The 26,335-nt window shown below is 35.2% G+C and overlaps 1 protein-coding gene across 6 annotated transcripts in view; it reads right to left on the reverse strand.

Annotated features, from left to right (window-relative positions):
• VWA3B (von Willebrand factor A domain containing 3B) overlaps positions 1-26,335 on the reverse strand; it is a 226,643-nt gene that overhangs the window by 136,313 nt on the left and 63,995 nt on the right. For 5 of the 6 annotated variants that reach the window (XM_031959109.1, XM_031959108.1, XM_031959107.1 and 2 more), the window contains exons 9-10: positions 16,582-16,707; positions 1,384-1,503 (exon numbers count right to left, since the gene is read on the reverse strand). In XM_031959109.1, the coding sequence (XP_031814969.1) occupies positions 1,384-1,503; positions 16,582-16,707 (246 nt within the window). The remainder of the gene's footprint in view (positions 1-1,383; positions 1,504-16,581; positions 16,708-26,335) is intronic. The other variant, XM_031959110.1, reaches the window with a different exon arrangement.

Raw genomic sequence — 26,335 nt, forward strand, 5'->3', positions numbered from 1 at the left:
CTAGGAAGACAACATATTTCCCAAATGTTCATGCCCATTCTCCTCAAAAGGAAATTGCTGACCACCCTAACACAACTCTTTTTCTAGCAGCTAGTAATAGATTTCCTCATTTTTAGAGATATCTGGGAATTCTCCTGATCCTTCCATAAAACGTAATTGCTGATTCTTCTTTAGTAAATCCATATTCAATCTCTGAGCAAGGAGTTCCACTATTACATCATTCCAGTAACTTGGAGATCTTCCTTCTATCCCTCAGACTCTTTTACCTTTTAATATACTAGTTCTTCTGACCTTAATTTGGACATTCTCCTTTCAAACCAGGGCGTAATATCAGGGTTCTTAACTTTTCTTATGCCATGGACCCTTCTGGTACTCTGGTGAAGCCTATGGATTTCTCAGAATAATAATCTGTTGCCTATATTTATTATTAAAGGAAATGATAAATTTCAGTTAGAAAATAGTGAAAATAATGATATTTTTTTCTTCCTCACCTAAGATTTCAGATCCTTTGAGGAATATCCAAGGATCCCAGGTTAAGTATTCCTAGCATAATTGGATAGAGGAATTTAACATGGAATCAAGAATACATGAATTCAAATCACATTTCACATATTCGTCGTACCTTTCCCTATCTTGAAAACAGTGGTAAGGATTGGACTCAATGGCTTCTAAAGCCCCTTCCAGATTTAAAACTAAGATTCTATGGTAAAAGAGAGAGTTCTGGGGTACCAGAAAATGCTGCTAATTCTTTGGGGAATTCACTTAATCTCTTAAGCCCTGGGATCCTCATCTTTAAGATAAGTGGACTAGACTGTATAATATTTCATGTCCCTCTCAACAATCAGTATTCCTAAGAATTATTTTGGATCTTTGATCTCTTCTAGTTCTCCTAGATAGGCCTTTGCCCCCCATGATAAGCTAGAGAACAAAGGCTTATCTTTCTAGCCCTTGTACCTTGCCCTCCAACAAGCAGACCAATTTGCATTTAGTGCAGATTTAATTATTGATCGCTTATGTCAAAAGCAAAAACATCAAACAATCTCTTGAGGTCATAAATCAGTTTCCTTGCACTCTTTCCACATAGACTAACATGATTGTAATTTGTAGGTTGCCCTGCATCTTCCAATCTCTTACCAAAAAAGTTTTTTTGCCTCTTTATTAAGCTGAGGACTCTGCAACAATAAATTCTAGAGCTCAGGCTCTTCTGGTCTGTCAAAGTTCTCATCTGTATTCCTTCTTTCAGATTCCTACAGTCCTAGATATAGACAATAATTTATCAGCAAAGTCCAGCCAAAGGCCCTAATTGCCCATAATAGAAGTATTAATGTCAGTCAGCAGATATTACTGAGAAAAGTAGTGGGGGAAAATGCCAAGTTCACCTACCCTTTCCTTCTGTCTCCTCTTTTTTGCTTTCAGCCGGCTCTTCCAACAATTTCTGACTTTCTTGAGAGATATTTGTCGGAAGATTCCCAGTGGAGGCACTTCCTTTTAAAGACAGGGACTCTAACATGAAGACAAACAAAAAAGAACAGAACTGTAAAAAAAAAAAAAATAGTGTCATAAAGGCTAATGCCAAAAAATGAGCAAAGACAAAAAAAAAAATGCTTAAGTACCACAAAAAGGATGTTTATAGTTGTAAAGAGAAATGAAGTACCACATCTGAAAGATAGCAAGCAAGTCAATCTGGTTGTATCTGACTCTTTATGGCCCCTTTGGGATATTCTTGGGAAAGATACTGGAGTGCTTTGCCTTTTTCTTCTCCAGGGCATTTTATAGACAAGGAAACTGAGATAAATAGAGTGAAGTTACTTCCCCAAGGTCACACAGCTAATAAGCTTCTGAAGTCAGACTTGAACTCAAGAAATCTCATCTTCCTGATCAAGTCCAGGATTCTATCCAATTGTGTCACATAGTTGTCTTGTGTGAAGGTGGTTAATCAGTATTAAGTCCAGAAAGGTAGGCCAGAGATATGTTGTGAAGGGCTTTAATGTCAAACAAAGGAGGAGCTTGTATTTAATCCTGCAGAAAATATAGGTAATCTTGAGCAGTGACACATCATACTTAGGAATATCTATTTGGCAGCTGTGTGAACAGATTAATGAAAGACCCAAGATGAGGAAACTATTGCAAGAATACAGGAGAACTTAATAAGGGTTTAAACTAGGGTGGTTACACATGAATAGATGATGAATGGAGAGAAAAGGACTTATATAAGACATATCAAAGAAATGATAATGGGAATTGAGGGAGAGTAAAGAATCTAAAAAAGAATCTAAAATGACTCTGAGTTTGCAAACCTGAATGAAACATGGTTGTATCTTCAACAGAAATAGGGAAATTGAGGAGGACAGCAAAAAATGAATTATCCTTTGGACATGTTGAGTTTGAGATGCCTATGGGACTTATTATTGAGTTGTTTTAGTCATATCCAACTCTCCATGATCCTATTTGGGGTTTTCTTGGCAATGAAACTCGAGTGTTTTGCCATTTCTTCTTCCTGGTCATTTTAAAAATGAGGCTGAGGCAAACAGGATCTGAGGCCGATTTTGAACTCAGGTCCAGCTCTCTATTCACTGCACCACCTAAATGGATATGAGACAGACCCTTGGAAATGTTCGAGAAGCAGTTTTGTTGAGGGACTAGAGAAGACAGACTAGAGGTGAATGTATAGATTTGGGAGTCATCTGCTTAAGAAATTATCATTGAATGCATGGGATTTGACAAGATCACAATATAGAATTGAGAGGAAAAGGGGAGAAAGGATGAGTCTAAAATCTCGGGATGGACCCACAATTAGGAGGAAGTACCTTGGATGATATTCAAACATAGAAAACTGAGAAAAGAATGGTCTGACAGAAGGGAAAAGAATAAAAAAAAAAAAAGTGGATTCATGAAAACATGAAAATTCGAGGAGAGTATATCCAAGGGTGGTCAACAGTGTTAGAGAGATCACTAAGAATGATGATTGAGAAAAAGGAAATGGATTTGGCAAGATAGTAATAATAGTAATATGTATCTAAGTAATTATTAAGTATTTAAATAATAAGCATTTATATAGTGCCATTTATATAATGCCAAGCACTATGCTAAAAGCTTTACTCGTTTGATTTTCACAATAATCTTGGCAAATAAGTGTTGTTATTTCCATTCACAATTGGGGAAACTGAAGCAAACAAATTAAGTGACTTGCCCAAGGTCAAACCATGTCTAAGCTTGGATCTGAATTCAGGTTTTCCCGAATATACATTCACCCACTGCTCTACCTAACATCTCTAAGCTCATGGAGAAGTTCAAGTTTAGGACCAGGAATGAGAGTAGGATAAGTCACAGTAGACAAGTAGGAACATTGTTTTAATATCAGGCAGGGCTTTCTTTTGTTTGTTTGTTTGTTTTTAATTTTATTAAAACTTTTTATTTATAAAACATATGGATGGGTAATTTTTCAACATTGACCCTTACAAAATTTTCTATTCCAAATTTTCCCCTCCTTCTCCCCACCCCCTCCCCCAGATGGCAGGTGGTCCAATACATGTTAAATATGTTAAAATATATGTTAAATCCAATATATGTGTACATATTCATACAATTATCTTGCTGCACAAGAAAAATTGGATCAAGAAAGAATAAAAAAATCTAAGAAAACAAAATGCACACAAACAACAACATAAAAGAGTGAAAATGCTATGTTGTGGTCCACACTCAACTCCCATGATCCTCTCTTTGGGTATAGATGGTTCTCTTCATTACTGAACAATTGGAACTGATTTGAATCATCTCATTGTTGAAGAGAGCCACATCCATCAGAATTGATCATCATATAGTCTTGTTTTTGAAGTATATAATGATCTCCTGGTTCTGTTCATTTCATTCAGCATCAATTCATGTAAGTCTCTCCAACCTCTTTGAAATCATCCTGTTGGTCATTTCTTAGAGAGCAATAATATTCCATAACATTCATATACCATAATTTATTCAATCATTCCCCAACTGAAGGGCATCAGTTTCCAGTTTCTTGCCACTACATGAAGGATCAAAGGGTATGAACACTTTGGTAACTTCTTCCAAATTGCTCTCCAGAATGGTTGGATCCGTTCACAATTCCACCAACAATGTATCAGTGTCCCAGTTTTCCCACATCCCCTCCAACATTCATCATTATCTCTTCCTGTCATTTTAGCCAATCTGAGAGGTAAGTAGTGGTTTCTCAAAGTTGTCTTAATTTGCATTTCTCTGATCAATAGTGATTTGGAGCACTCTTTCATGTGACTACATATAGTTTCAATTTCTTCATCTGAAAATTGTCTGTTCATATCCTTAGACCATTTATCAATTGGAGAATGGCTTGAATTCTTATAAATTTGAGTCAATTCTCTATATATTTTAGAAATAAGGCCTTTATAAAATCTTTGAATGTAAAAATGTTTTCCCAGTTTATTGCTTCCCTTCTAATCTTGTCTGCATTAGTTTTGTTTGTACAAAAACTTTTTAACTTAATATAATCAAAATGATCTATTTTGGGATCAATAATTATCTCTAGTTCTTCTTTGGTCACAAATTCCTTTCTCCTCCAAAGGTCTGAGAGGCAAACTATCCTATGTTCTTCTAATTTGTTTACAGTATCATTATGTCAAGATCATGAACCCATTTCTCCCTTATCTTGGTATACAGTATTAGGTATGGGTCAATGGCTAGTTTCCAGGTAAGGCTTCCATTTCTCCCTTATCTTGGTATACAGTATTAGGTATGGGTCAATGGCTAGTTTCCAGGCAAGGCTTTCTAATGCCATTTAAATCATACAGTGTTATTAAGGTAATCCTTTTTATAACTGCTGTTGTCACATTATCTAGTGCCCTGGTAGAGTGAAGAGTTAAATTTAGGCACACTGAATGCAAACCAACTTAAGATACTTTGGTGGAAAACAGGAGGAACAGAAAAATAGAATGTCAAATGAGACAAAAATTAAGGAAATTTAGGGAACTCCCAGAGTTAAATAGGAGGCATGGATGAGATAGAACTAGACCTGTGTATTCATTGGTATTGAGAATCTCTAATTCAGAAACTCTTGTCTGTCAATGCTGAGGGACATCTCCTCTGAAATTAATAGTCTTTGAATCTCTTGAGTCACTGAGAGATTTTAATGATTTTCCTAGAATCATATAGTCAATATGTGTCCCTTCCCACTGCTAGTTCATTCTTTCTAAGACTACCTCCCATTTGAATTATGTAATCTTGTGTATGTGTATTTTTGGGGGAGTTGTTTAGTTTAGTTTAGAATTTGAGATCCTTGTGGTCAGGATTTTTGTGTAGTTTTGATTTTCTTTGTACTTGCAATATTTAAAATACAGTACTGGTACAGAATAGATGCCTAAAATATGCTTGTTGTCATCATTGTCATTATCATCCTTCTCTTTTTCCTCTATTCTTTCTTCTTTTTCTCCTCCTCTTCCTCCTCTTCCTTTTCCTTGTATTTTTTCTCCTCTTCCTTCTCTTATTTGTTCTTTTCCTCCTTTTCTTCTTCCCTTCCCTTCTCCATTTTTCTTTTTCTCCTCCATCTCCTCCTACTTCTGCTCCTCCTCCTCTTCCTTTTCCTTGTCTTTTTTCTCCTCTTCTGTCTCTTACTTGTTCTTTTCCTCCTTCTCTTCCTTCTCTTCTTCCTTCCCTTCTTTTTCTCTTCCTCCTTTTTTCCTTTTTTCTCCTCCATCTCCTCCTACTTCTGCTCCTCCTCTTCCTTCTCTTCCTTTCCTCTTTGTCCTTTTTAATCATCCTCCTCCTCTTCCTTGTCTTCTTTCTCCTCCTCCTGCTTTTCTTTCTCCTCTTCCTCCTTTTCTTTTTCTTCTTCTTCTTTCTCTTCTCATCCTTTTACTCTTTCTCTTCTACTTTCTCTCCTCTTCCTTCTGTTTTTCTTCTTTCTTCTCCTCCTCTTCTTCCTCTTGCTTCTCTGTCTATCTTTTCTCCCTTCCTTCCTCTTCCTCCTATACCTTCTTCTTCTCCTCCTTCTTCCCCATTCCTCTCCTCTTCCTTCTCCCTTTCATCCTCATTCTTCTTCAAAAAGAGATAACTAGATGGAACAGGATATGTAGCACTGAAGTTAAGAAGCTCTGAGTTTATCCTGTCTCAGACATTTATGAGCTCTGTAATCCTGAGAAATCATTTAATCTCAGCCATATTTTATTCATTGTAACATAAGGATAATAATGATACCTTCTTCCCAAAGTCATTGAAAAAATAAAATATGATATTTTTTAAATGTTTTGGAAATTGTAAAGCACTATATATGTTTGATGTTATTGTTACTATTTGTCCAAAGTGAGACTTTTTAATGAACATCCAGAATACTAATACTAGGACCAGCTCTATCCACCATACCACACTTCCTTTCAGAAAATAGACGCAAGAAATGAATTTAGTACAATGTGCGATGCATGTTTAGAAACAAATGTCTAGTCAAGACCCTTCTGGGAAGAAATTTATCATAGAGATATATTTGTTAGCTAGTACCCACAAGATTATTTGTTTGGTTTGGAGTATTCAAGTATTTGCCATTTCTTTCATCTCCTACCATTCTCACTTGGCTATTTTTGACATTTTTAAATTATAAGATTTAAAATTTAGCTATGATGGCAGAAACTATGAATAGATCAACATCTTACACTTATGCCAAGATAAAGTCAAAATGGATACATGATTTATACATAAAGAGTGATGCCATGTGCAAATCAAGAGTGCAATGAATAGTTTATCTGTGATTTTTATGGATAAGAAAAGAATTTAGGATCAAAGAAGATGGAGTCTATTACAAAATATAAAATAGATAATTTTGATTATATAAAATTAAAAAGGTTTTGCACAGATAAAACCAATGCAATCAGAATTATAAGGTAAGCAAAAAACTAGGAAGAAATTTTTGCAACAATGATTTCTTATGAAGGCCTCATTTTTCAAATATATAGGGAACTGAGGCAAATTTATAAAAAATGTCATTCCCCAAATAATAAATAGTTAAACAATTTGAACAGGAAGTTTTCAAACACATCACATCTAACTATAGTCATATAACAAAATGTTCTAAATCACTATTGACTAGAGAAGTGCAAAGTAAAACAATTCTGAGGTACTACTGATGTGACAAAAAAAGGAAAATGTTGGATGTTGGGGGGGGGTGTGAGAAACTGGCACACTAATACACTTTTGATAGAATTGTGAATTGATCCAACCATTTTGGAGAGCAATTTGGCACTATGCCCAAAAGACTTTGAAGATGTGGATGCATACCTTTTGATTTGGGATTTGCTTGTTTTTTTTGGGGGGGGAGGGGTTAATAGCGTTTTATTTTTCCAAATACATGCAAAGATAGTTTTTCAACATTCAACTTTGTTAAACCTTGCATTCCAAATTTTTCTCTTTCCCTCTCTCCTTCACTTAGACAGCAAACAATCCAAAATAAGTTAAACATATGCAATTCTTCTAAACTTATTCTTGTATTCATCATGCTGTGCAAGAAAAATCAGATCAAAAGGGAAAAAAAAACAAGAGAAAGAAAAAAACATAGCCAAATAAGCAACAAAGGTGAAAATATTATGCTTTGACATACATTCAGTCTCCACAGTTCTCTCTTTAAATGCAGATGGCTCTTTCCATCACAAGTTTATGGACTGATTTGTAACAGAGAGAATTATCCACATCCAGTGAGAGAACTGTGGAGACTGAATATGAATCACAGTATAATAGCCTTTTTAATTGTTTGCTTATTTTTCTTTCTTACTCCTTTTGATCTGATTTTTCTTGTGCAGAATGATAAATGTGGAAATGTGTTTAGAAAAATTGCACATTCAACCTATTTTGAATTACTTGGTGTCTAGAGGAGGGGGGAAATGGGAAGAAAGGAAGAAAAATTTGGAACACAAAGTTTTGCAAGAGTGAATGTTGAAAACTATCTTTGCTCTATTTTGAAAAATAAAAAAGCAGTTATAAAAAGTAAAAAAAAAAATAAACAACAAAGAAAATCTATTGGAATTATCTTGAACTACTTCATTGTTGAAAAGAGCCAAGTCCATCAAAATTGATCATCACATAATTTTGTTGTTATTGTATGCAGTGTTCCCTTGTTCCACTCCACTTTGCATCAGTTCATGTATCTTTCCAGGCTTTTCTGAAGTCAGCCTGTTTGTCATTTCTTATAGAACAATAATATTCCATTATGTTCATAAACCCTAATTTATTCATCCATTCCCCAACTGCTAGGCATCCAGTCTCACTCCTTGCCATTACAAAAAGGGCTGCTACAAACATTTTTGCATATGTGGGTCCTTTTCCCTTTTCTTGGATGTATTTGGGATACAGACCCAGTAGAGAGACTGCTGGATCAAAGAGTACATACGGTTTGATAGCTCTTTGGGCGTAGTTCTAAATTGCTTTGCAGAATGATTATATCAGCTTACAACTCCACCAATAATGTATTAGTGTCCTAGTATTCTTATATCTCCTCTAAGCTTTATCATTATCTTTTCCTATCATCTTAACCAATATGAGAGGTATGAAGTGATACCTCAGGGTTGTCTTAACTTGTGCCTAGCTTTTGATCCAGCAAAAACCAGTGTTTGGTCTATGTCCCAAAGACATCCAAGAAAAGGGGGGAAAAGACCTATTTATGTCCTTTTGTGATGACTAAGAATTTAAAAAATCAAAGGAATATCCACCAGTTGGGGAATGGCTAAAAAAGTTGTAGTATATGATTGTAATAGAATATTATTGTGCTATATAAAATGACAAGCAGGATGATGCATAGTGAAGTGAACAGAAACCAGGAGAATGTTATACACAATAAAAGCAACATTATATGATGAAGAATTATGAATGACTTAGCTATTCTCGGTAATACGATACAAGACAATCCCAAAGGACTAATGAAGGAGCATACTACCTATTTCCAGAGAAAGAACTGATACTACTTGAATACAGACTGGAACATTCTATTTTTCATTTTCTTTCTTTCACTTTTTAAAATTCTAGTCTTCTTATACAAAATGATTAATATAAAAATATTTTTACAAAATTGTACATGTATAACCCATATTTGACTGCTTCCCATCTCAGGAAGGAGGAAGGGAGGAATAGAATTTTGAATTCAAAACTTTAAATAAAAATATTTAAAAATTTTTTTAAAGAAAAATAATGAAGTTATAGGATCTTAAGTGCTCCTTAGAATTTATTATGATTTTCTGTTTTGACTACCATCCCTTTGGTTAATGTTGGCCTCCACATAATTTTAGCCTTGACATTTTGATTAGTACCTTTCATCATATGATGCTTTACTGGAACATACTAAGTTAAATGTATTGCATCTCTGGCATTCTAATCCATAAAACCTCCTCATATGTAGTATTTTAAAAGGAAACTTTAATTTTCAGTCTCAGTAGCTTTACCCCATTGACCTGGATATTAATGTTGGAGTGTTTTTTTTTTCCTCTGAGAAATAATTTTGAAAATGCAAGACATATGATTGGGTCACGAAAATCTCACCCTCTCTGGCATTTGCCCTTTTGATTTGTTAATCCTGCTCTTGAGGGCAGATGTCACCAAATGATCTGAGAAAATGATACCACAGCAAGTCAGCCCTCTTTCTTCAAAGTACTTTAGTGACAAAGCCAAGTAGGTGGAAGTGGGATGTCAAGTATGGAGGCAAAACTTACTCTGCTGATTTTTTCCCCTTGGTCTAAACTCATGATTTCATCCAGAAATCCCCTCTACCAATTCAAATAAACTTTCTTTCTGTAATTTATAGTTTTAAGAGAATGACCTAGGAGGAAATGAATGATTAAGTCAATTGTCCAAGATCACTACATAATATATATTAGAGGGAAAGCTTGAATGTAGGTTTTGCTAACTCTAAGATCTGCCATCTATCTGGACACCTGGGTCTCTACCTCAGGGAATATACAAGGGAATTTTATCTCCAGACCCTTTTGGGGACTAGATTTGATGATTTCTTTATCCTAAAACCTATGCCATGTGTACATGTCCTACCCATTCTTCCCTAATCATCAAATGATTTTTTTTTAAATGACTACCTCAGACCTCTGTAATTTAAGACAACAGACCTTTCACTTCCATGACTTCATCCAAGGACTCAGATAACCAGGTCCAAACAGGAGCCAAGTATATGTTCAACGTGTAAGGGAATATCATCTTATACCAGCATGGGTTTTACCAGATGGGAACTGAGCAGGAGTTCAGTCAGTTTAAAAAGCCTTGCTCTTTCATGCCTCCAAACCAAGTACCTTATGTCTCTCCCCAATATCTTTTCAGCATTCTTTTAACTTTGTTCCCCATTAAAATGCAAACTCCTTAAAGGCAGGGACCACATTTCTTTCTGCTTATATCTGTATACCCAGTGTTCAGCATAGTGTTCTGCACAGAGTAAGCATTTGACAAGTGCTTCCTGACTTAGTACATTACTCAGTCATTGTTCCTCTTTTATCCAGGAGTGCAGGAACTGATTCATAGTCTTTCTTTCCAACCCATCCCCTGCCCTCATACCCAGAAATGTCAATGTGCATACTCAGTTCCCATGAGCTGTGATTTCACTCCATCTCAACCATCCACCCTAGTCTTGTAGCTTAGCTCTCACCATCACTGTCAATCATAACTTTGCTACAGAAGTTCCTCTCTTGATCATGATCTCCATCATCTCTTTCTTGACTTCACTTCTACTAAATGTTATTTTTCCTTCTCACTGAACCCCCAATCTCTGTTTTTCCTGTTCTGTTTATTATCTCTTTAGCTCTTAACCTTAGAGATGATTATATCAACTTTATGCTATCTTATGCCTTAGAATTCCCTGTTTGGTGGTTCAGAAGATTGGTGGCTCATCTTCCCAAGTTCAAAACTGGCCTCAGACACTTATAAGTTGTCTGACCCTTAACCTTGTTTGACTCAGGCTATATATTTATCCTTCTGATGCTACCTTATAAACAACAACAACAACAACAACAACACACACACACACACATACACCTTGTAATTCTTTCTTTAGAGCTCACAACTTTCTTCCAATTGTCCTCAATAATAGAAAATTTTAATTCTTTGAAAAGGAATCGAAACCTGTTGGTACTAACTAACATAAAAACTGGGAAGAGTTTTAGTTGAAAAATAAAAAATAATATTTATCCTATGAGCTTGTCATGAGGAACATAAGAGATGACATATGTAAAGTACCATTGTTATGATTTTTAAATGGTCTGAGGAAACTGCAAAGACCCCATTTATTATTGATAGCAAGAAAACCTTTTGAAAATTTTGAGTTGTCCTTAAATCAGATGACACATTTCCAAAGTTCTCTCTCCTTAGAGGACTTCAGACAGGTATGTTATAAACAGGAATTCCTTTTGAATAAGGGTTAGGCCAAACAGACTCTGAGAAATTCCTTTTAAGTCTCAAATTCTGGTAATCTGTTTTAAAAAACATATAGCATGACTATAAAATAATGACATTATTTACCTGGGTCACAAACTGAGCTATTCTAAGAAGGATTTCTAATATCTAATTTCTAAGCCTAAGGATCTAAGCATTTCTAACAAAGGTATTCCCCCCAAAATGTTTTCAGTAAAGGCAACATCATTAAAATAAGTATAAAATCTCCACAAAATAAAAACCGTTGAGGGGATTATAATGATTTCTTTCTTGTTCCCTAACAAATGGACAAGAAAGGGGAGAAGCTGAACATCTCTCCCAACTCAGGTAAGCCTCTGTATCATCCCCATTATTGGGACCCATTACTTAGAAACAAAAGTCCTAATACATTTGTTAAAAGTGTTACCAAAGGGTTAAATCGGTTATGTGAGCAGATATGTGTAGACAAAAACTGGCCATGGTCCAAATAATGTCTCCATTAAATAATCCTCACCTTTAGCCTTGAGATATCCTTATGTGAAGTGGATTGAAAAAAAAAAAAATAATGGGCCTTCTGCCAGAGCTTTTCCCCTGGAGAAATATTTCTGATTGAAACTAACCCCAATATTGTAAGACTTGCTTATTAAGGAAGGTGGGAGACAAGGAAGGGAAGGGAACTTAAGTGCAACCCTCTCTGACCCCTATTCCCCACACAGCTTAAGCACAGCTGGCAAAGGATGATGGTTTATGGGAGCATCCAAAGGCAGCATATGTTAATGTATTGGAATTTATGATCCCTCTGAGGAAGTAGGAAGAATAAGAGGGAAAGGTTTCACACAGAAGGTTTTCTGTGTGGGTCATGATCATACTGAAATAAACAGTTTTTAGAACCAGTGCCATCCAATATGACCATCATTGCAATGTAAAATTGTAACCAGTAGTGATGGCAATATATAGATGTTTGTATACATATTTATGTATACAAATATAAGTGTGTATATATGCACATAAAAATATATATTGTGAATTGTGCAACTATATGCACAGATTTCTGTGTACATATAGAAAAATATGTGTGTATATATATATATATATAATTGCATTCGTGTTACCCATATTCCACAAATACAAGTGCATTGTGTGCATGTGTATATATGTATATATGCATATATAATATCGATGTGTATTTAAAATATGTGTGCATGTTTCCTATTTATGTAGATGTATACATGTGTAGTGTATGTACACATATGTAAGTGTATTGTGCATATATGTATTCTGCATATAATATTTGTGTGTATTATAGAAAAATAAATGTATATATACATATCTATTTATGTAGTTTAGCTTTATATACACACATATATTTATGTAGTTTAGCTCTCATACACACACACACACACACACACACACACACTCAGATAGAGTTTAGCAAAACATATATGAGTGTGAGTCTGTGTGTTTTTTGTGTGTTATTAGAGTAAGGGAGTCATTGGTAGAGCAGGGGAAATTAAGGGCACAGGTCAGTGTGTCCATATTTCAGATCTGCCAGTATGTGATGAGGAGAGGGGAGGGATGGGAGAGAAGAAATAGAGAGGACAGAAGGAGAGAGGGGATGTTATATATATATACACAAACACTTACTTAGCCAAACAATATTTCTAGGCAAAGAAAATAAGTCTCTTGAGCACCTTCTGTCAACCTACTAATGTCACAGGTATAGGACAATATAAATAATATCAATCCTATAGTAACCAAATTTCCAGGATAGTCCTGAGTTTCACCTTCCTCTCTTGGGTAGCAGGCTTTCTGAGAAGAGCCCCCTTTTCTCTACCATCTTATCCCCCGCTCCAATAAGATTTTCTTAATTTTCTCCACCTTCACGTCTCAGCCAAATGAACTTGGAGCTTGTTTTCAGGAACCACAACCCTATATAAAAATTCTTGGCCTAAAGTAACGCTCAACCTCAGTTATAATGAGTTTTTCTCCTCCCCCTCCCTTTTCTCCTCCTTCATTTCCCTCTCCCTTTTGTCCCATCTTTCCCTCCCCTTCCCCCTACCCATCATATACTGACAGATCTAAAATATGGCCTGTGCCCTGAATTTCCCCTGCTCTAATCAAAGAAAAAGTACTCAAAAGGGCATATCCCCTTTCTTAAATTTAAGAAGGTCTTAACAGCAAATTGTCTTCATTCATCACAACACCACGAGCTATCTTCTAAGCTATGAGTAATTCATTCATGTGACCATTCTTTCATTTTCTAAGATAAAGGAAAAAATTAAGATAACTACATCAAGGTTCACTGGTGAGAGGAAAAAGTGGATTAAGTGGATAAGCAATCCTATTTCATGCCTTTTAGGTGCTGCTGATATCATTTAGAAAAAGAGGTTTCAGGTCTTTAAAACTGAGTAAGGCAGCCCCATTCAATAATAAATTACATCAAACAAATCAGTGAGTCACTACATGAACATCATGTCTCGCTCTCTTTCTTCCAGTCATTGTCCACATCTAAAACTGAAGTCACCTGGGCTTGAGTAAGAAGTGCTGCAAGAAACTTGGGCTATTAACGATGTGTTGTTTTTTTTTCAAAAATCAGTAGAATAGTACCCTCTTTACCTCATTCCTTTTGGGGAGAATTTCCCACCTTTCTGTCATTAACTATCTCCTTCCTTTTGGAAAATCCTAAATCTGCAATCCTATGAAATGGCACTTAAAAATAGGAAAAGGAATTGGCTTAAATGACAGGAAAAAAGGTTTGGTTCATATCCCCAAAGGTAGAAAAGCAAGCATAGATAAGAATAAGAACAACAATAACTATCATTTATAAAGCATTATTATGTAAGGACTGTATTAAGAGCTTTACAATTATCATCATACTTGATCCTCACAAAAACTCTAGGAGGTAGGTACTGTTATTATCCCTATTTTACATATGAGGAAACTAAGATAAAAACAAATTAAGTGATTCTTCCAGAGTCATACAACTACTAAAAGTCTGAGACTGCATTTGAACTCAAATCTTCCTAATTCCAGTCCTCTATCCATGGCCTGACTCAAACTGAAACCTGTTAAAGACCTTAGCTTAATTAAAAAAGACCAAGGTCTCCCACTGCATCCTGAGCCATCCCAATCCTCCTAACCTATATGGACCCAGATGGCTCTGGAGGGGAAAGTGAGACAGATGACCTTGCACAGCTTCCCTCACTTAAATCCAATTCACTTACATGTCACAGCATCATCTCTCCAATGTCATGGTCCTCTTCGAGAACCTCTCACCTAAAAAGAGTTTTGATTTCTTTCCTGGAGATTTCCTTGGATATAATACAATTGGCAAGCATAGGGTTCTTATAATACTTCATCTCTGTAGAAGCATTTATGTACATACTTTTAAAAAATATATTTAAAAGTATTCTATTTTTAAAAATAGAAGATATGAGGTAGCTAGATGGCACAGTGGATAGATCTAGCACCAGCCTTGAAATAAAAAAAATAAAATAAAATAAGACCTGAATTCAAGAGACATTTAACACTTACTAACTGTGTGACCCCAGGAAAGTCACCAAAAAAATGGAAGATAAAAATGGTTCTGACAAAATCAAACAAACAAAAAACTCTCTCACCTACTGATGCCAAGAAATTATAATGTATCATAGAATGGCACAGTGGGGAGGGATCTCAGAGATCCTTGAGTCCAATCTCTTCTTTAAACTGGCAGGTAGGTAGTTATTAAGCATTTACAATGAGCCAGGCACTGTGAAACTCTTTTGCAAAAGAATAACAAGGGCAGCTAGATGGTACAGTGGATAGAGTGCCAATCCTGGAGTCAAGAGGAGCTGAGTTTAAATCTGGCCTCAGACACTTAATATTTACTAGTTGTGTGATCTAATTTACTAGCAAATTATTTAACCCCAATTGCCTCACCAAAAAGAAAAAGAAGAGAGATGGATGGGCAGAAGAATAATAGTTAACCACATACTATATAACATTATTATGTTATATAACTATAGTTATATATAACTATATAATAATAATTAACATTTATATAAAGATTTGTAGAGAGTTCTACATGTATTATCCCAGTTGATCCCCACAACAACACTTTGTGAGGCAAGTACTATTATTATCCCCATTTTATAAATGAGGAAAAGTAAGGCAAGGAGCCCTGAAGTGACTTGCTCAGATTCAAACAGCTAGTTAAATATCCAAGGTGGGATTTGACTCCAAGGATAGCACTCTATGCCATCTAGTTGACTACATAAAACTATGTAGCAATCACAAATTTAGAATTAAAAGATTAGAGGAATCAGATGAGGAAATTGAAGCCAGTTTGAGAGAGGTAAAAAAGACTGCCCAAGATGTCATAGGCAATAAGTAGCAAAGGTGGGATTCAAAAGCAGTTAGTCTTCCAATTCTCCATTTCACCTCTGCCTCTCTTGAGATCATATAATTAAGAAATAAGCTCCTGAGACTTAAGGCTTTACAATGGCATTCTTATCCATAGAAAGAATGATATCAAGTCATTTAAAACCCAGTATGAATCAATTTATCAGATCCTTTCTGGGGAATAGGAGAAAATAGAGACACCCAGAACTTTGTGTGAGAGTTCATCACTAAACTAAGAAGTCTTTTTAAAAAACCAGGTGGAAGCTGGAAATTTCATATTTCCTATAGGGCTAGCTCTACATGAAAGTGAATACTTTCTAAACATTCTTTTTTATACCATGACACTGAATATTAGAGCACATAATAAATGCTCTAGTATGCAAGCACAAACATCCCATAAAGCTTGAAAGAATCCCCCCTGGGAGTATTCGGCAAGTGATGAAACCCATGTTTAGGGCTAATAGACTCTTTTTGATTTGCTTTCATTTTTAATTTTTTTCAATTAAATATTTCCCAATTACATGGAAAAAAGAACTTAGAATCATTTCAAAATTTTTTGACTTTCAAATTCTTTCCCTTCCTCCTGCTCCTCTCTCTCTTCCTTGAGAAGGCAAGTAATTTGATATCAATTATACATATGAAGGATGAACTCTTTCTTTACTAAAATAAAAAAAATTACCATATAAGCAGTTAAGCTCACAAGCAGCTTAATTCCCCTAGTCTTGTTAAATTTGGACGTGTAAAAAGAGTGTTGTTTTCTTGATTCATTTGTTGGTTCCAGATTGGAGAGTAGCCACAAACACCACCTACCACAGCGGGCTCCTGAACCTTCAGGTTTCATGGAATCATCAACAACCTTCTGGATCTGTGCCAGTGTATTCCGAGCTTCTTCCAGCTCTCTCCAGATCAGATACACATCCTCTCTGACCCCGGCTCCTAGGATGGGGAATACGAACTGGGCAGTCAGCTGAGGCAATATAATGCAGCAACCAGTACAGCTAATAGTACTGACCTTACTGTTAAAGAGTAATACCAGAACGGCAAGACTTGAGTTACTTTTATTAATATAAATTAATATAGAATAGGTATTTTTAAACTTATGAAATGATTAACTCCTGCAAGATTCTAGTACATTTTTCCATGTTCTGGCCTAATTTCTCTAATAGTCTGCACATGAATTTCATCCTTATGGAAAATCTTAGAACCATGAAATCTACATAAAGAAATAATGACTATTAAAAGAAAGAAAAAATAATCATTTTCTTATGAAAGTATTGCTGTTAATCAAAATATTGAAACTGGGAAAAGTGCTAGAAACTATCATGAGTGTGGGCGCTGATGACACAAGGAAGATGTAATATTTTTGAGATTTATCTGAATTTTTTTATTTTTTAGTTTAGCTATTATTTCCATAATTGTGAACTACAAAACCACCTTAACAATCCTAATTTAATTAACCTTTATTATAAAATTCATAGCTACCAATGATGGCAATCAAATAAACAAAGAGCAAATCTTAACTCTAAATCTGTATTTTATAATGGATTGCAGGATATTGTCATAAGGAATCATGAGACTCTTGGTACAAATCTTGCCTCAAACATGTGACAGCTGTGTGAACTTAGTTAAGTCATTTTATTTTTCTATGCCTTAATTTTCTCATCAATAAACTGAGGAAATTGGATTCAGTGGTCTGTAAAGCGCCCTTCCCACTCCAAATCTCCCATTCTATATATTTACTCTTTATTTCTCTCTAGGCTTTCTAGAAGTTCTATCACCTTGTCCATTTTTAGCTTCCTTGCTTTTTTTACAGAAATACAGAACTTCAGCTTTAAAAGGGACCTTAGGATCTCCCAGGCCAATCCTGAAAGAAATGTCCATTTTAATCTAGCTGGAAAATCGTTACATAGACTCTGCTTAAAGATCTCCAAAAAGGGGAATGAACCCATCATCTTCCAAAGAGAAATCTGTTCTATTTCCTAACTCTAAACATTAGGAAAATTTCCCAATTATCAAACCTAAATTTGTTCATTTGCAATTCTCACCCATTATTCCTGGTTCCATCCTCTCAGATTAAAATGAGCAAATCTTATTACTCTTCTATATGACATCTTTTTAAATTCTTAAAGATAGTTAATATAATCCTCCTGCATCCTTCTTTTTCTTTCCTTCATATGATCATAATCATTGTGTATATCATTGTGGTTTGCTGATTTAACTCTGTATCTAAATTCTGGTTAAGACCTGGAGAGACTTGAATGAACTGATGCTGAGTGAAATTGAGTAGATCCAAGAGAGCATTGTATAGAGCAATAATGAGATTATATGATAATCAATGGTGATGGACTTGGCTCTTTTCAGCAATGAAGTGATTCTGGTCAATTCCAATAGGCTTGTGAGGGAGAGAGCTATCTGCATCCAGAGAGAAGACATGGACACCTAATGTGGATCACAATATAGTATTTTCATCCTTTTTGTTGTGGTTGCTTGTTTTTTTCTTTCTCATTTTTTCTCCTTTTTGATCTGATTTTTCTCGTGCAGCACGATTAATGTGGAAATATGTTAGAAGAATTGCCCATGTTTAATCTATATTAGATTACTTGCTGCCTGGGAGAGGGTTGGGGAGAAGGGAGGGAGAAAATTTTGGAACACAAGGTTTTGTGAGGGTGAATGTTGAAAACTATCTTTGCATGTATTTTGAAAAATAAAAAGCTACTATAAAATAAATAAATTTTGATTGACTTGAATTATTAGAGGCAAAATAGGATAGAGGATAGTTAGGTGGCTTCCTCCATGCCAGGAAAACATAGAGGTAGACTTTCCTCTGACACATACAATTCTAAGCAAGTCTCTAAGTACTCCAAGTAACTCTATAATAAAATAAAGTTGAGAAGGTACCAGCTTACACCAATCAAATAGTCCCTATTAATCTTAATTGTCCCACAGACATGTTGTTTTGTCTCTTTCTATTTATCTTTTGCTTTTTTTTTAATCTTAAGAAAATTACTTGGGCCAACAAGAAGCTAAGCTACCTTTCTTTCTCTCTACTCTGTCATTCTCATTGATCATTTTTCATGGGACTATAAATTTGCAATACATTTTGTTTTTCAGTTGGTTCAGTTGTGAATGATTTTTTGACTCCATTAAGGCGTTTATTGGCAAGAATACTGGAGTGGTTTGCTCTTCTCTTCTCCAACTATTTTACAACTGAGGAAACAGAGGTAAACAAGGTTATGTGACTTACCCAGGGTCTCATAGCAAGTAAGTGTCTAAGACCAGATTTTAACTCAAGATGAATTTTCCTGAGGTCAAGCCCAATGCTCTATCAGCCTAGCTGCCTTGCCCAATATATTAACAATACTTTATTCAGCAAGTCTTCTATTATTGGAGTGTAAGTTGATTCCATTTTTGCCACATTGAATAGCATAGTAATGAATATTTTGATACAAATAGTTTCTTTTTCCCATTTTATGATTTGGGGGGGTTAGAATTTTCACAGAGGACTGATAAGTTTTGTGACTGGACATATTGTTTATGCTACTCTCCAAAATGACTGTACCAATAAATAGTTCCCTTTTTCAAAGCAGTATATAACACACCTGTCTCTATATTTCTATCAACATTGGATTTTATAAATTCTTTATATTGTTTCCATTTTAGTAAATGAACAGTCAGTATCATAACGCTACTTTAGTTCATAGTGCTCTGATTATTAGAAAATAAGCATTGTTTTCATTTGGTTATTATTTTCTCTTTCATAACTTGTCCTTTCATATCAGTAGACTATTGTTACACTGGGGAATTATTATTCTTATACATGTGGTCTCTATAGTTTCAGGATGTTATACCTTTAACTGGCATACTAACTACCAAAAAATGTTTCATGTTTATTTTAGAAGTAATTGTTTTGTTATACAAAATCTGTTTCTATTTATAAAAGCAAAGCTATAAACTTTGTCTCCCTCTTGACAAGTAGCAGCCACCATACCTAGTAACTGCTTTCACTCACTTTCCTAGTCCTAACATATAAACCATTTTCTCCAAGTCACTGTTGCCCAATGCTCAGCCTAAAAAGATGGTCTACTTCAGAGCTTCATATAAAAATCACTCTAATTTTTTCACAAGAGCACTAAGAGATTTAGCTAAGAAAAAACTCGATTGATCCCCAGATAGCATATAGCTATCCAGTTTCTGGTAACAGACACAATTTTCCTAGAAATATGAGCAGCTCTCAGGTTTCTCTGGTATAATCCTAGTCCACTACAAAATGATACACAATCCCCCCTAAAAATTAAAACCTGTATTTTATGGAGCCATACCAATGACCCAAGTAGAAAGAAAGTATCAACCACTAAGGTGCTTCTGGGAGCAATAGAACAAAATGTTATTTATTTGTAGTGAAACAGAAACAAAGAAACAGAGAGAGAGGGAGAAAAAGAAAGAGGGGGGAAAGGGAGGGGGAGAGAGGGAAAAAGAGAGAAACAAAGACAGAGAGAGAAGCAAAGAGACAGAGACACACACACAAAGAGACACAGAGACAGAGAAAGAGAGAGAGAGAGAGAGAGAGAGAGAGAGAGAGAGAGAGAGAGAGAGAGAAAGAGAGAGAAAGAGAGAGAGAGAGAGAGCGTTAAGAGAAGGGAAAAGTAAAGGGAAAAAATAAAGTTCTTTCCATTTAGGGGGGGTTAGTAAAATTAAAAGAAAGGGTATTAATAGCTTCAATTCATAAAGAAGGAAGTGACAAGCCTCAGACATGAAACCTGTCCACCAAGGCTTTGCAGCTATCAATAGCTTGGGGAATGAAATCTAACATGAACCCAACTCTATACTGAAACACTAAAAATATAAGCACTCTGCTGCCAAATGTAATCCTTAAACCCACAGCTCTTTCCCACTACTGTGACTATGAGGCTGGTTTCCATTTGGCTGCTAAAATACCCTGGTGTTAAGTAGCAGTCTACTCTTAAAAAAAAAAAATTTGAATGCTCTGAAGCTTTCTTTCTCTCATAGACCCACTGAGTAACAGTTTAAATAAGAGGAAGTTATAAGTAAATACGAAAAGAAAACCATCAGAAAAAATGAATTATAAATCCCTGGGGTCAATGTTACCACAGCATTTGAAAGGCCTTAGAATATCTGCAAAAAAATTATCTGGGAAAGTCTGCCTGTTCCCTTCTCAGGGTTTTATCAAGAATATGCTCAGTGGATGTATGTCACCCTCACAAAGATTTTATAGAGATGTAGGAAGCAAGCATGCACATAAAAAACAACCAAAATAAAGGGAAAAAATGAATTATGGAAAGTCTTATTTGAAGTGTTACAAAGCTATATTGGAAGAATCAGAGTTATATAAATTGATTATGAGATAAGGTAGGAAGTGAGGGAGGGAAGGAGGAAGGGAAGAAGGAAGGAAAGAAGGAATAAAGGAAGGAAAGGAGGAAAAAGGAAGGAGGGAAAGGAGTAAAGAAGGAAAGGAGGGAGAGGGAGGAGGGAAGAAAAGGAGGGAAGGAGGGAGAAAGGAAGGAAAGAAGGAAGGAAGAAAGTAAGCAAGGAAGAAAGAGAAAGAAAAACAATATTTGTAAATATAAAAATGATGCCTATTGTTGTTTTCAGCTGTGTCCAAACCTTTGTGATCCCATTTGGGGTTTTCTTGGCAAAGACACTGAAGTGTTTTGCTGTTTCCTTCCCTAGCTAATTTACAGAAGAGAAAACTGAGGAAAACAGGGTAAAGTGACCTGCCCAGGATCACACAGTCAATAAAGTGTTGAGCCTGTATTTCAGCTCAGGAAGATGAGTATTGCCGATTTCAGGCCCAGAATCTAACCATTATACCACCTAGCTGCCTTCTTATAAATGACTATTTTGAACCAGTTATACATTTTTATCCACTCTATGAATACTTCCCACATGGACCTAAGTTACTGACACCAGTGTTGTACCTTTTTTATACAGCTTATCTTAATATATGTTGTCACTTTTTTAATATGTATATTTTATTTTCTAAGACATTGAGGTGGTACAGTGGATACAACTGTCTCCTCTCCTTCTGAAGTCTAGAAAACCTTAGTTAAAATCCTTTCTTAAACACTTATTAGCTGTGTAACACTGATCAGTCACTTAGCTTTTGTTTACTTCAGTTTTCTCAAGTCTAACATAGGAATAATATTAATACCTACCTACCAGAATTGTTATGAGAATAAAATAAATTTGTAAAGTGCTTTACAAATGTTAAAGCTAGGAATATAAATGCTAGGAATAATCATTATTATTATATTTAATTAAACTGTAAGCTGGGAGTCTACTCAACATACTGAGGAGCTTCCTTTAGATCTTAAAATTGCTTTGGATATCAGTAAAGCACTCAAGCTGTCCATCAATTATCCCTCCCCCACACTACATGACCACTTCAGTCCCTTTTTCTGTCACATATTTCTCCTGGCCTTTTTATCGCTCCTACTATATCATTCTTTAATTATAGTATGTTGCAGCCTATTAATGTTCTTCATGCCTCTACTGTCCTTTAAGTGAGATTTAATTTTAACTCTTCATATACTGCAGTATTCTATGACTTTGAGTTATATGACTCAAAGTCATATAACATTATCAAAAGAATTTTTGAAGTCTGGGCCTGCAATTTCATCAGTATGAGGAACTCCTGGTGTGGATACTCCTCAATAGGCACAAACAAATTGTCAACTCATCTATAACTTATTAGTTTTATCAAGGTGCATGGGACAGGGAGTGGTTAAGTGTTTGCTTTTAGTCACAAGCTTTGTATATATCCAAGGCAAATCTTCTGGATTCCACACATGCATGTCAACTATATCATACTCCTTTTCTTTACTAAAAAAATATTGATTTGAAAAAATATGAGCTTTTTTGTTTCAGGGACAAACCAATGTGCCATTGTTCAGTTTTCCAACTACTATACAGTTCCCCCTCAGCTCCCGCCCCACTTCCTTCAGCTTTAGATTCAAGGCAGAGATAGCCCTGGAAATTGAGAGATCTACAAAAAAGGATTTTTTCTTCTAGACCCTGCTTTTATCAGAGTTGTGAGTTTCCATTTCCACATATATTCCCTACATGTATACCACACCATCATTATTTTCTAAACGTGTGCCCTCTCTTTCCATGGATGCTTCCATGTATTTGCAGTTGAGTACACTAGGATAATTTGGAGAATTTCCTGCAGGTACTGTCCATACTATGCCATATAGCCTATGCTAACAGCTAATTTTTATTTATCAATTGATTGTTAATAGGAAAGATACCAGTGGAGACTCAGGAGTGATCATGGTGATGATGATGATGGTGGTGGTGGTGGTGATGGTAATGATGCTGCTGCTGAGGATGATGAAAATATGAATAGTGGTAGCTACTATACCTTAGAACTTAAGAATAGCAACAATGCAATTGAGACCCAATCTACAAATACAATTGAGGGAGCAAAACAAAGGCAGTATTACAATAATAATTAGAAGGTCACTGAAGATTTCTACTGTTGTATCTTGCAAGGAATCTCATATAATTTAAATATGTACATGGAAGACGTCTTGTTAGACATCAAGGTTAACCTGTCTACCTCTTAATTGGCCTTGAAACAATCCTATGAATATAACTGGTAACTCTTCTCTTTAATGTTTGGTATTTTCCAGAGCTGGAAAAGATTCAAGGAGATGGCATTTGAATATACCTTTGAATCTTCTCCAGCATTAACACTGACATTCCCTGAAGCAATAAATTATTTCCTTTTTAAATCTAGGTCCCGACTAAGCAATGTTCCCCTGAAGGATCTGAAACAGAATCATTCTAAGGGCAGGTGTCTAAGGGAAACAGCTGTCAGGGGCTATTTCCCTTGAGATTATATCTCAAATATAGCAGAGGGGAGAAGAGGATCTAGAGTTGCAGGAACCATTCAGCAAGCTTTGCATCTTCTTCCCACTCCTTCAAGTACAACTGATACCATATATATTTGTCATTTTCTCACCCTTTAGAAACCTTAGGTGAGAAATTAGCAAGAATCTTAAAACCTAATCCAATGGGATCCCCTCACTTTAATGAGGAGGAAACCATAGAAATTTTATCATCTGCCATGGGTCTTAATATCAATTATATAAAATGAAAAGGAAAACTCATGTGTATAAAGATTTCAGAGCATTATTCAATCAATAAGCATTTACTGAATACTTATGTACCAGGAAATATGTTGAATATTTTGTTGTTGTTGTTAATCATTTTTCAGGAGTATCTAATTCTTCATGACCTCATTTGGGGTTTATTTGGCAAAATATTGGAGTGGTTTTCAATTTCCTTCTCCACCTCATTTTACAGATAAGGAAACTGAGGCAATGGGATTAAATGACCTGCCCAGAGTCACAGAATGAGGAAATGTCCAAGGCCAGATTTAAATATAGGTCTTCCTGACTCCAGGCTTGGCATTTATCTATCTTCTGAGCCACCAGGATGCCCTTGTTGAAAACTAGGGATATAATAATCAGCAAATCCCTATCTTCAGGATATTTTAATGGAGGATATAATAATAAAAGCTAGCATTTGGGTAACTCTTATAAGATTTACAATATACTTAACATATATTATCCCATATGAATCTCAAACCCTGTAAAATGGAAATTATTATCCCCATTTCACAACCATGAAAACTGAGGCTAAGGTAGGTTAGTGGCTTGTGCCCCAGTCTCACACAGCTTATGAGTATCTGAAGCAGCATTTTCACTGAGGTTTTCCTGACTCCAAGACCAGTACTCACTCCATTCAGGTACTTAGCTGCCATGTACATATAAAACTATAAATATAAATTTTATTGTATATATGTATGTATATGTAAATATGTATATATGTATAATTACAAGTTTTGGGGGGAGACTTGGGATTAAAAAGGCTTAGTGGATAAACTGGAGTTTGAATTGAGTCTTGAGTTTGAAATGAGTCTTGATAGAAGTCAGGAATTTCAAGCAGTAGAGATGAGAAAATTTCAACCAGGTAAAGACATGGAAACTAAATAATATTTAGTATTTGTAGAACAACAAGCAGCCTAATTAGGCTGGTTTGCAAAATATGTGGAAAAGAGAAACATGTAAAAAGACTATAAAGAATAGAAAAGAGAAAAGGAAATAATAAGCATTTATATAGCACCTACTTAGTGCCAAGCTTTACAAATACTATCTCATTTGATTTCGAGAAAAATAGGAAGGCACTGGCTTGTGACAAGATTTAAATATAAAATAGAGGAATCTGTATTAGATTCTGAAGGATGAAATAGTAAGCCTGCCATTGGAAGGTTGGCTTTGTTTTGTTGAAGGGAGTGAGAAAAAAGGATGACCAGACTTATCACTTTGGTGACTGAATGAATGATGAATTAAGAAATGAGGAAAGGCTACTTACAAATTTATTTGTATATTTTAAATCATTTTATTCCATTATTTTATGTTATACATAGCACTATCTATAATAGTAAATAATAATTGAAATGTTCAACAATAAGATCTCATAGATTAATAGATTTAGAATTAAAATGTTCCTGCAATGTCATCTAGTTTGACCCTCTTGTTTTATAGATGAAACACTTGATGTCCAGAGGTAAAGTGATTTGCCCAAAGACACAATAGATAATAAGTGGTAGAGTTGAGATTCAAATGTAGCATTTCTGATTCTAAATTCAGTATCATTTTTTTAAATTAAATAAATAAATACAGTACTAGTTCCCTTCTACAAGAAATGGCTAAGCAACTTATGATATATTAAAATTCAATTTCACAAGGATTCATTAAGCATACATATCAGGAGAGCCAGCTAGGTTGCACAGGTAAAAATAAAATTGCCTCTGTGCTCAAGGAGTTTGTGTCCTAGTACGAAAGAGGAACTTTTCCTTTTAAACATTGTGCTAATTGTATTTCAATGTAATTGTTTTTCCTTATAATCTTCCATATTTTATTTTATACATTTAAATATATTATTCTGAGAAGGCAGACGTAGGTTTTATTAGCATGACAAAAAGACACAAAATTTTAGGAACCTGGAGAATACAACATGTACATAACAATACGATCAAAAATAAAAAAGTGCTTCAGTGGGCAAAGCAGAAGATGCTTAAGAAAGGTTTCATCCAAAAAGTGGCACCTAAGGTGTGGAATAGTTTCGTGGCTCAAAGGATAGAGTGTCAGGCCTGAAATCAGGAAGACTAACTCTCATCTCAGACAGTCATTAGCTGTGTGACACTGGGCAAATCACTTAACCCCATTTGCCTCAGTTTTCTCATCTGTAAAATCAGCTGGAAAAGAAAATAACAACTACTTGTAACTTTACCAAGAAAACCCCAAATGGGGTAGAGTCAGACTAAGACTGAAAATAAGTAAACAACAACTTGAAGTGTGCTTTGAAGAAAATTAAAGATTCTGTGAAATAGAATGTTTTTCAGAAATGGAAATGATTTTGTAAAAAATAGAGGCAGGAGCTACACCCAGCAAAAGAACACAGGGAAATGAGTGTGAACCACCACATAGAATCCCCAATCCCTCTATTTTTGTCTGTCTGCATTTTTTATTTCCTT

This window comes from Sarcophilus harrisii, chromosome 3, assembly GCF_902635505.1.
Source record: "Sarcophilus harrisii chromosome 3, mSarHar1.11, whole genome shotgun sequence".
Classification (NCBI taxonomy): domain Eukaryota; kingdom Metazoa; phylum Chordata; class Mammalia; order Dasyuromorphia; family Dasyuridae; genus Sarcophilus; species Sarcophilus harrisii.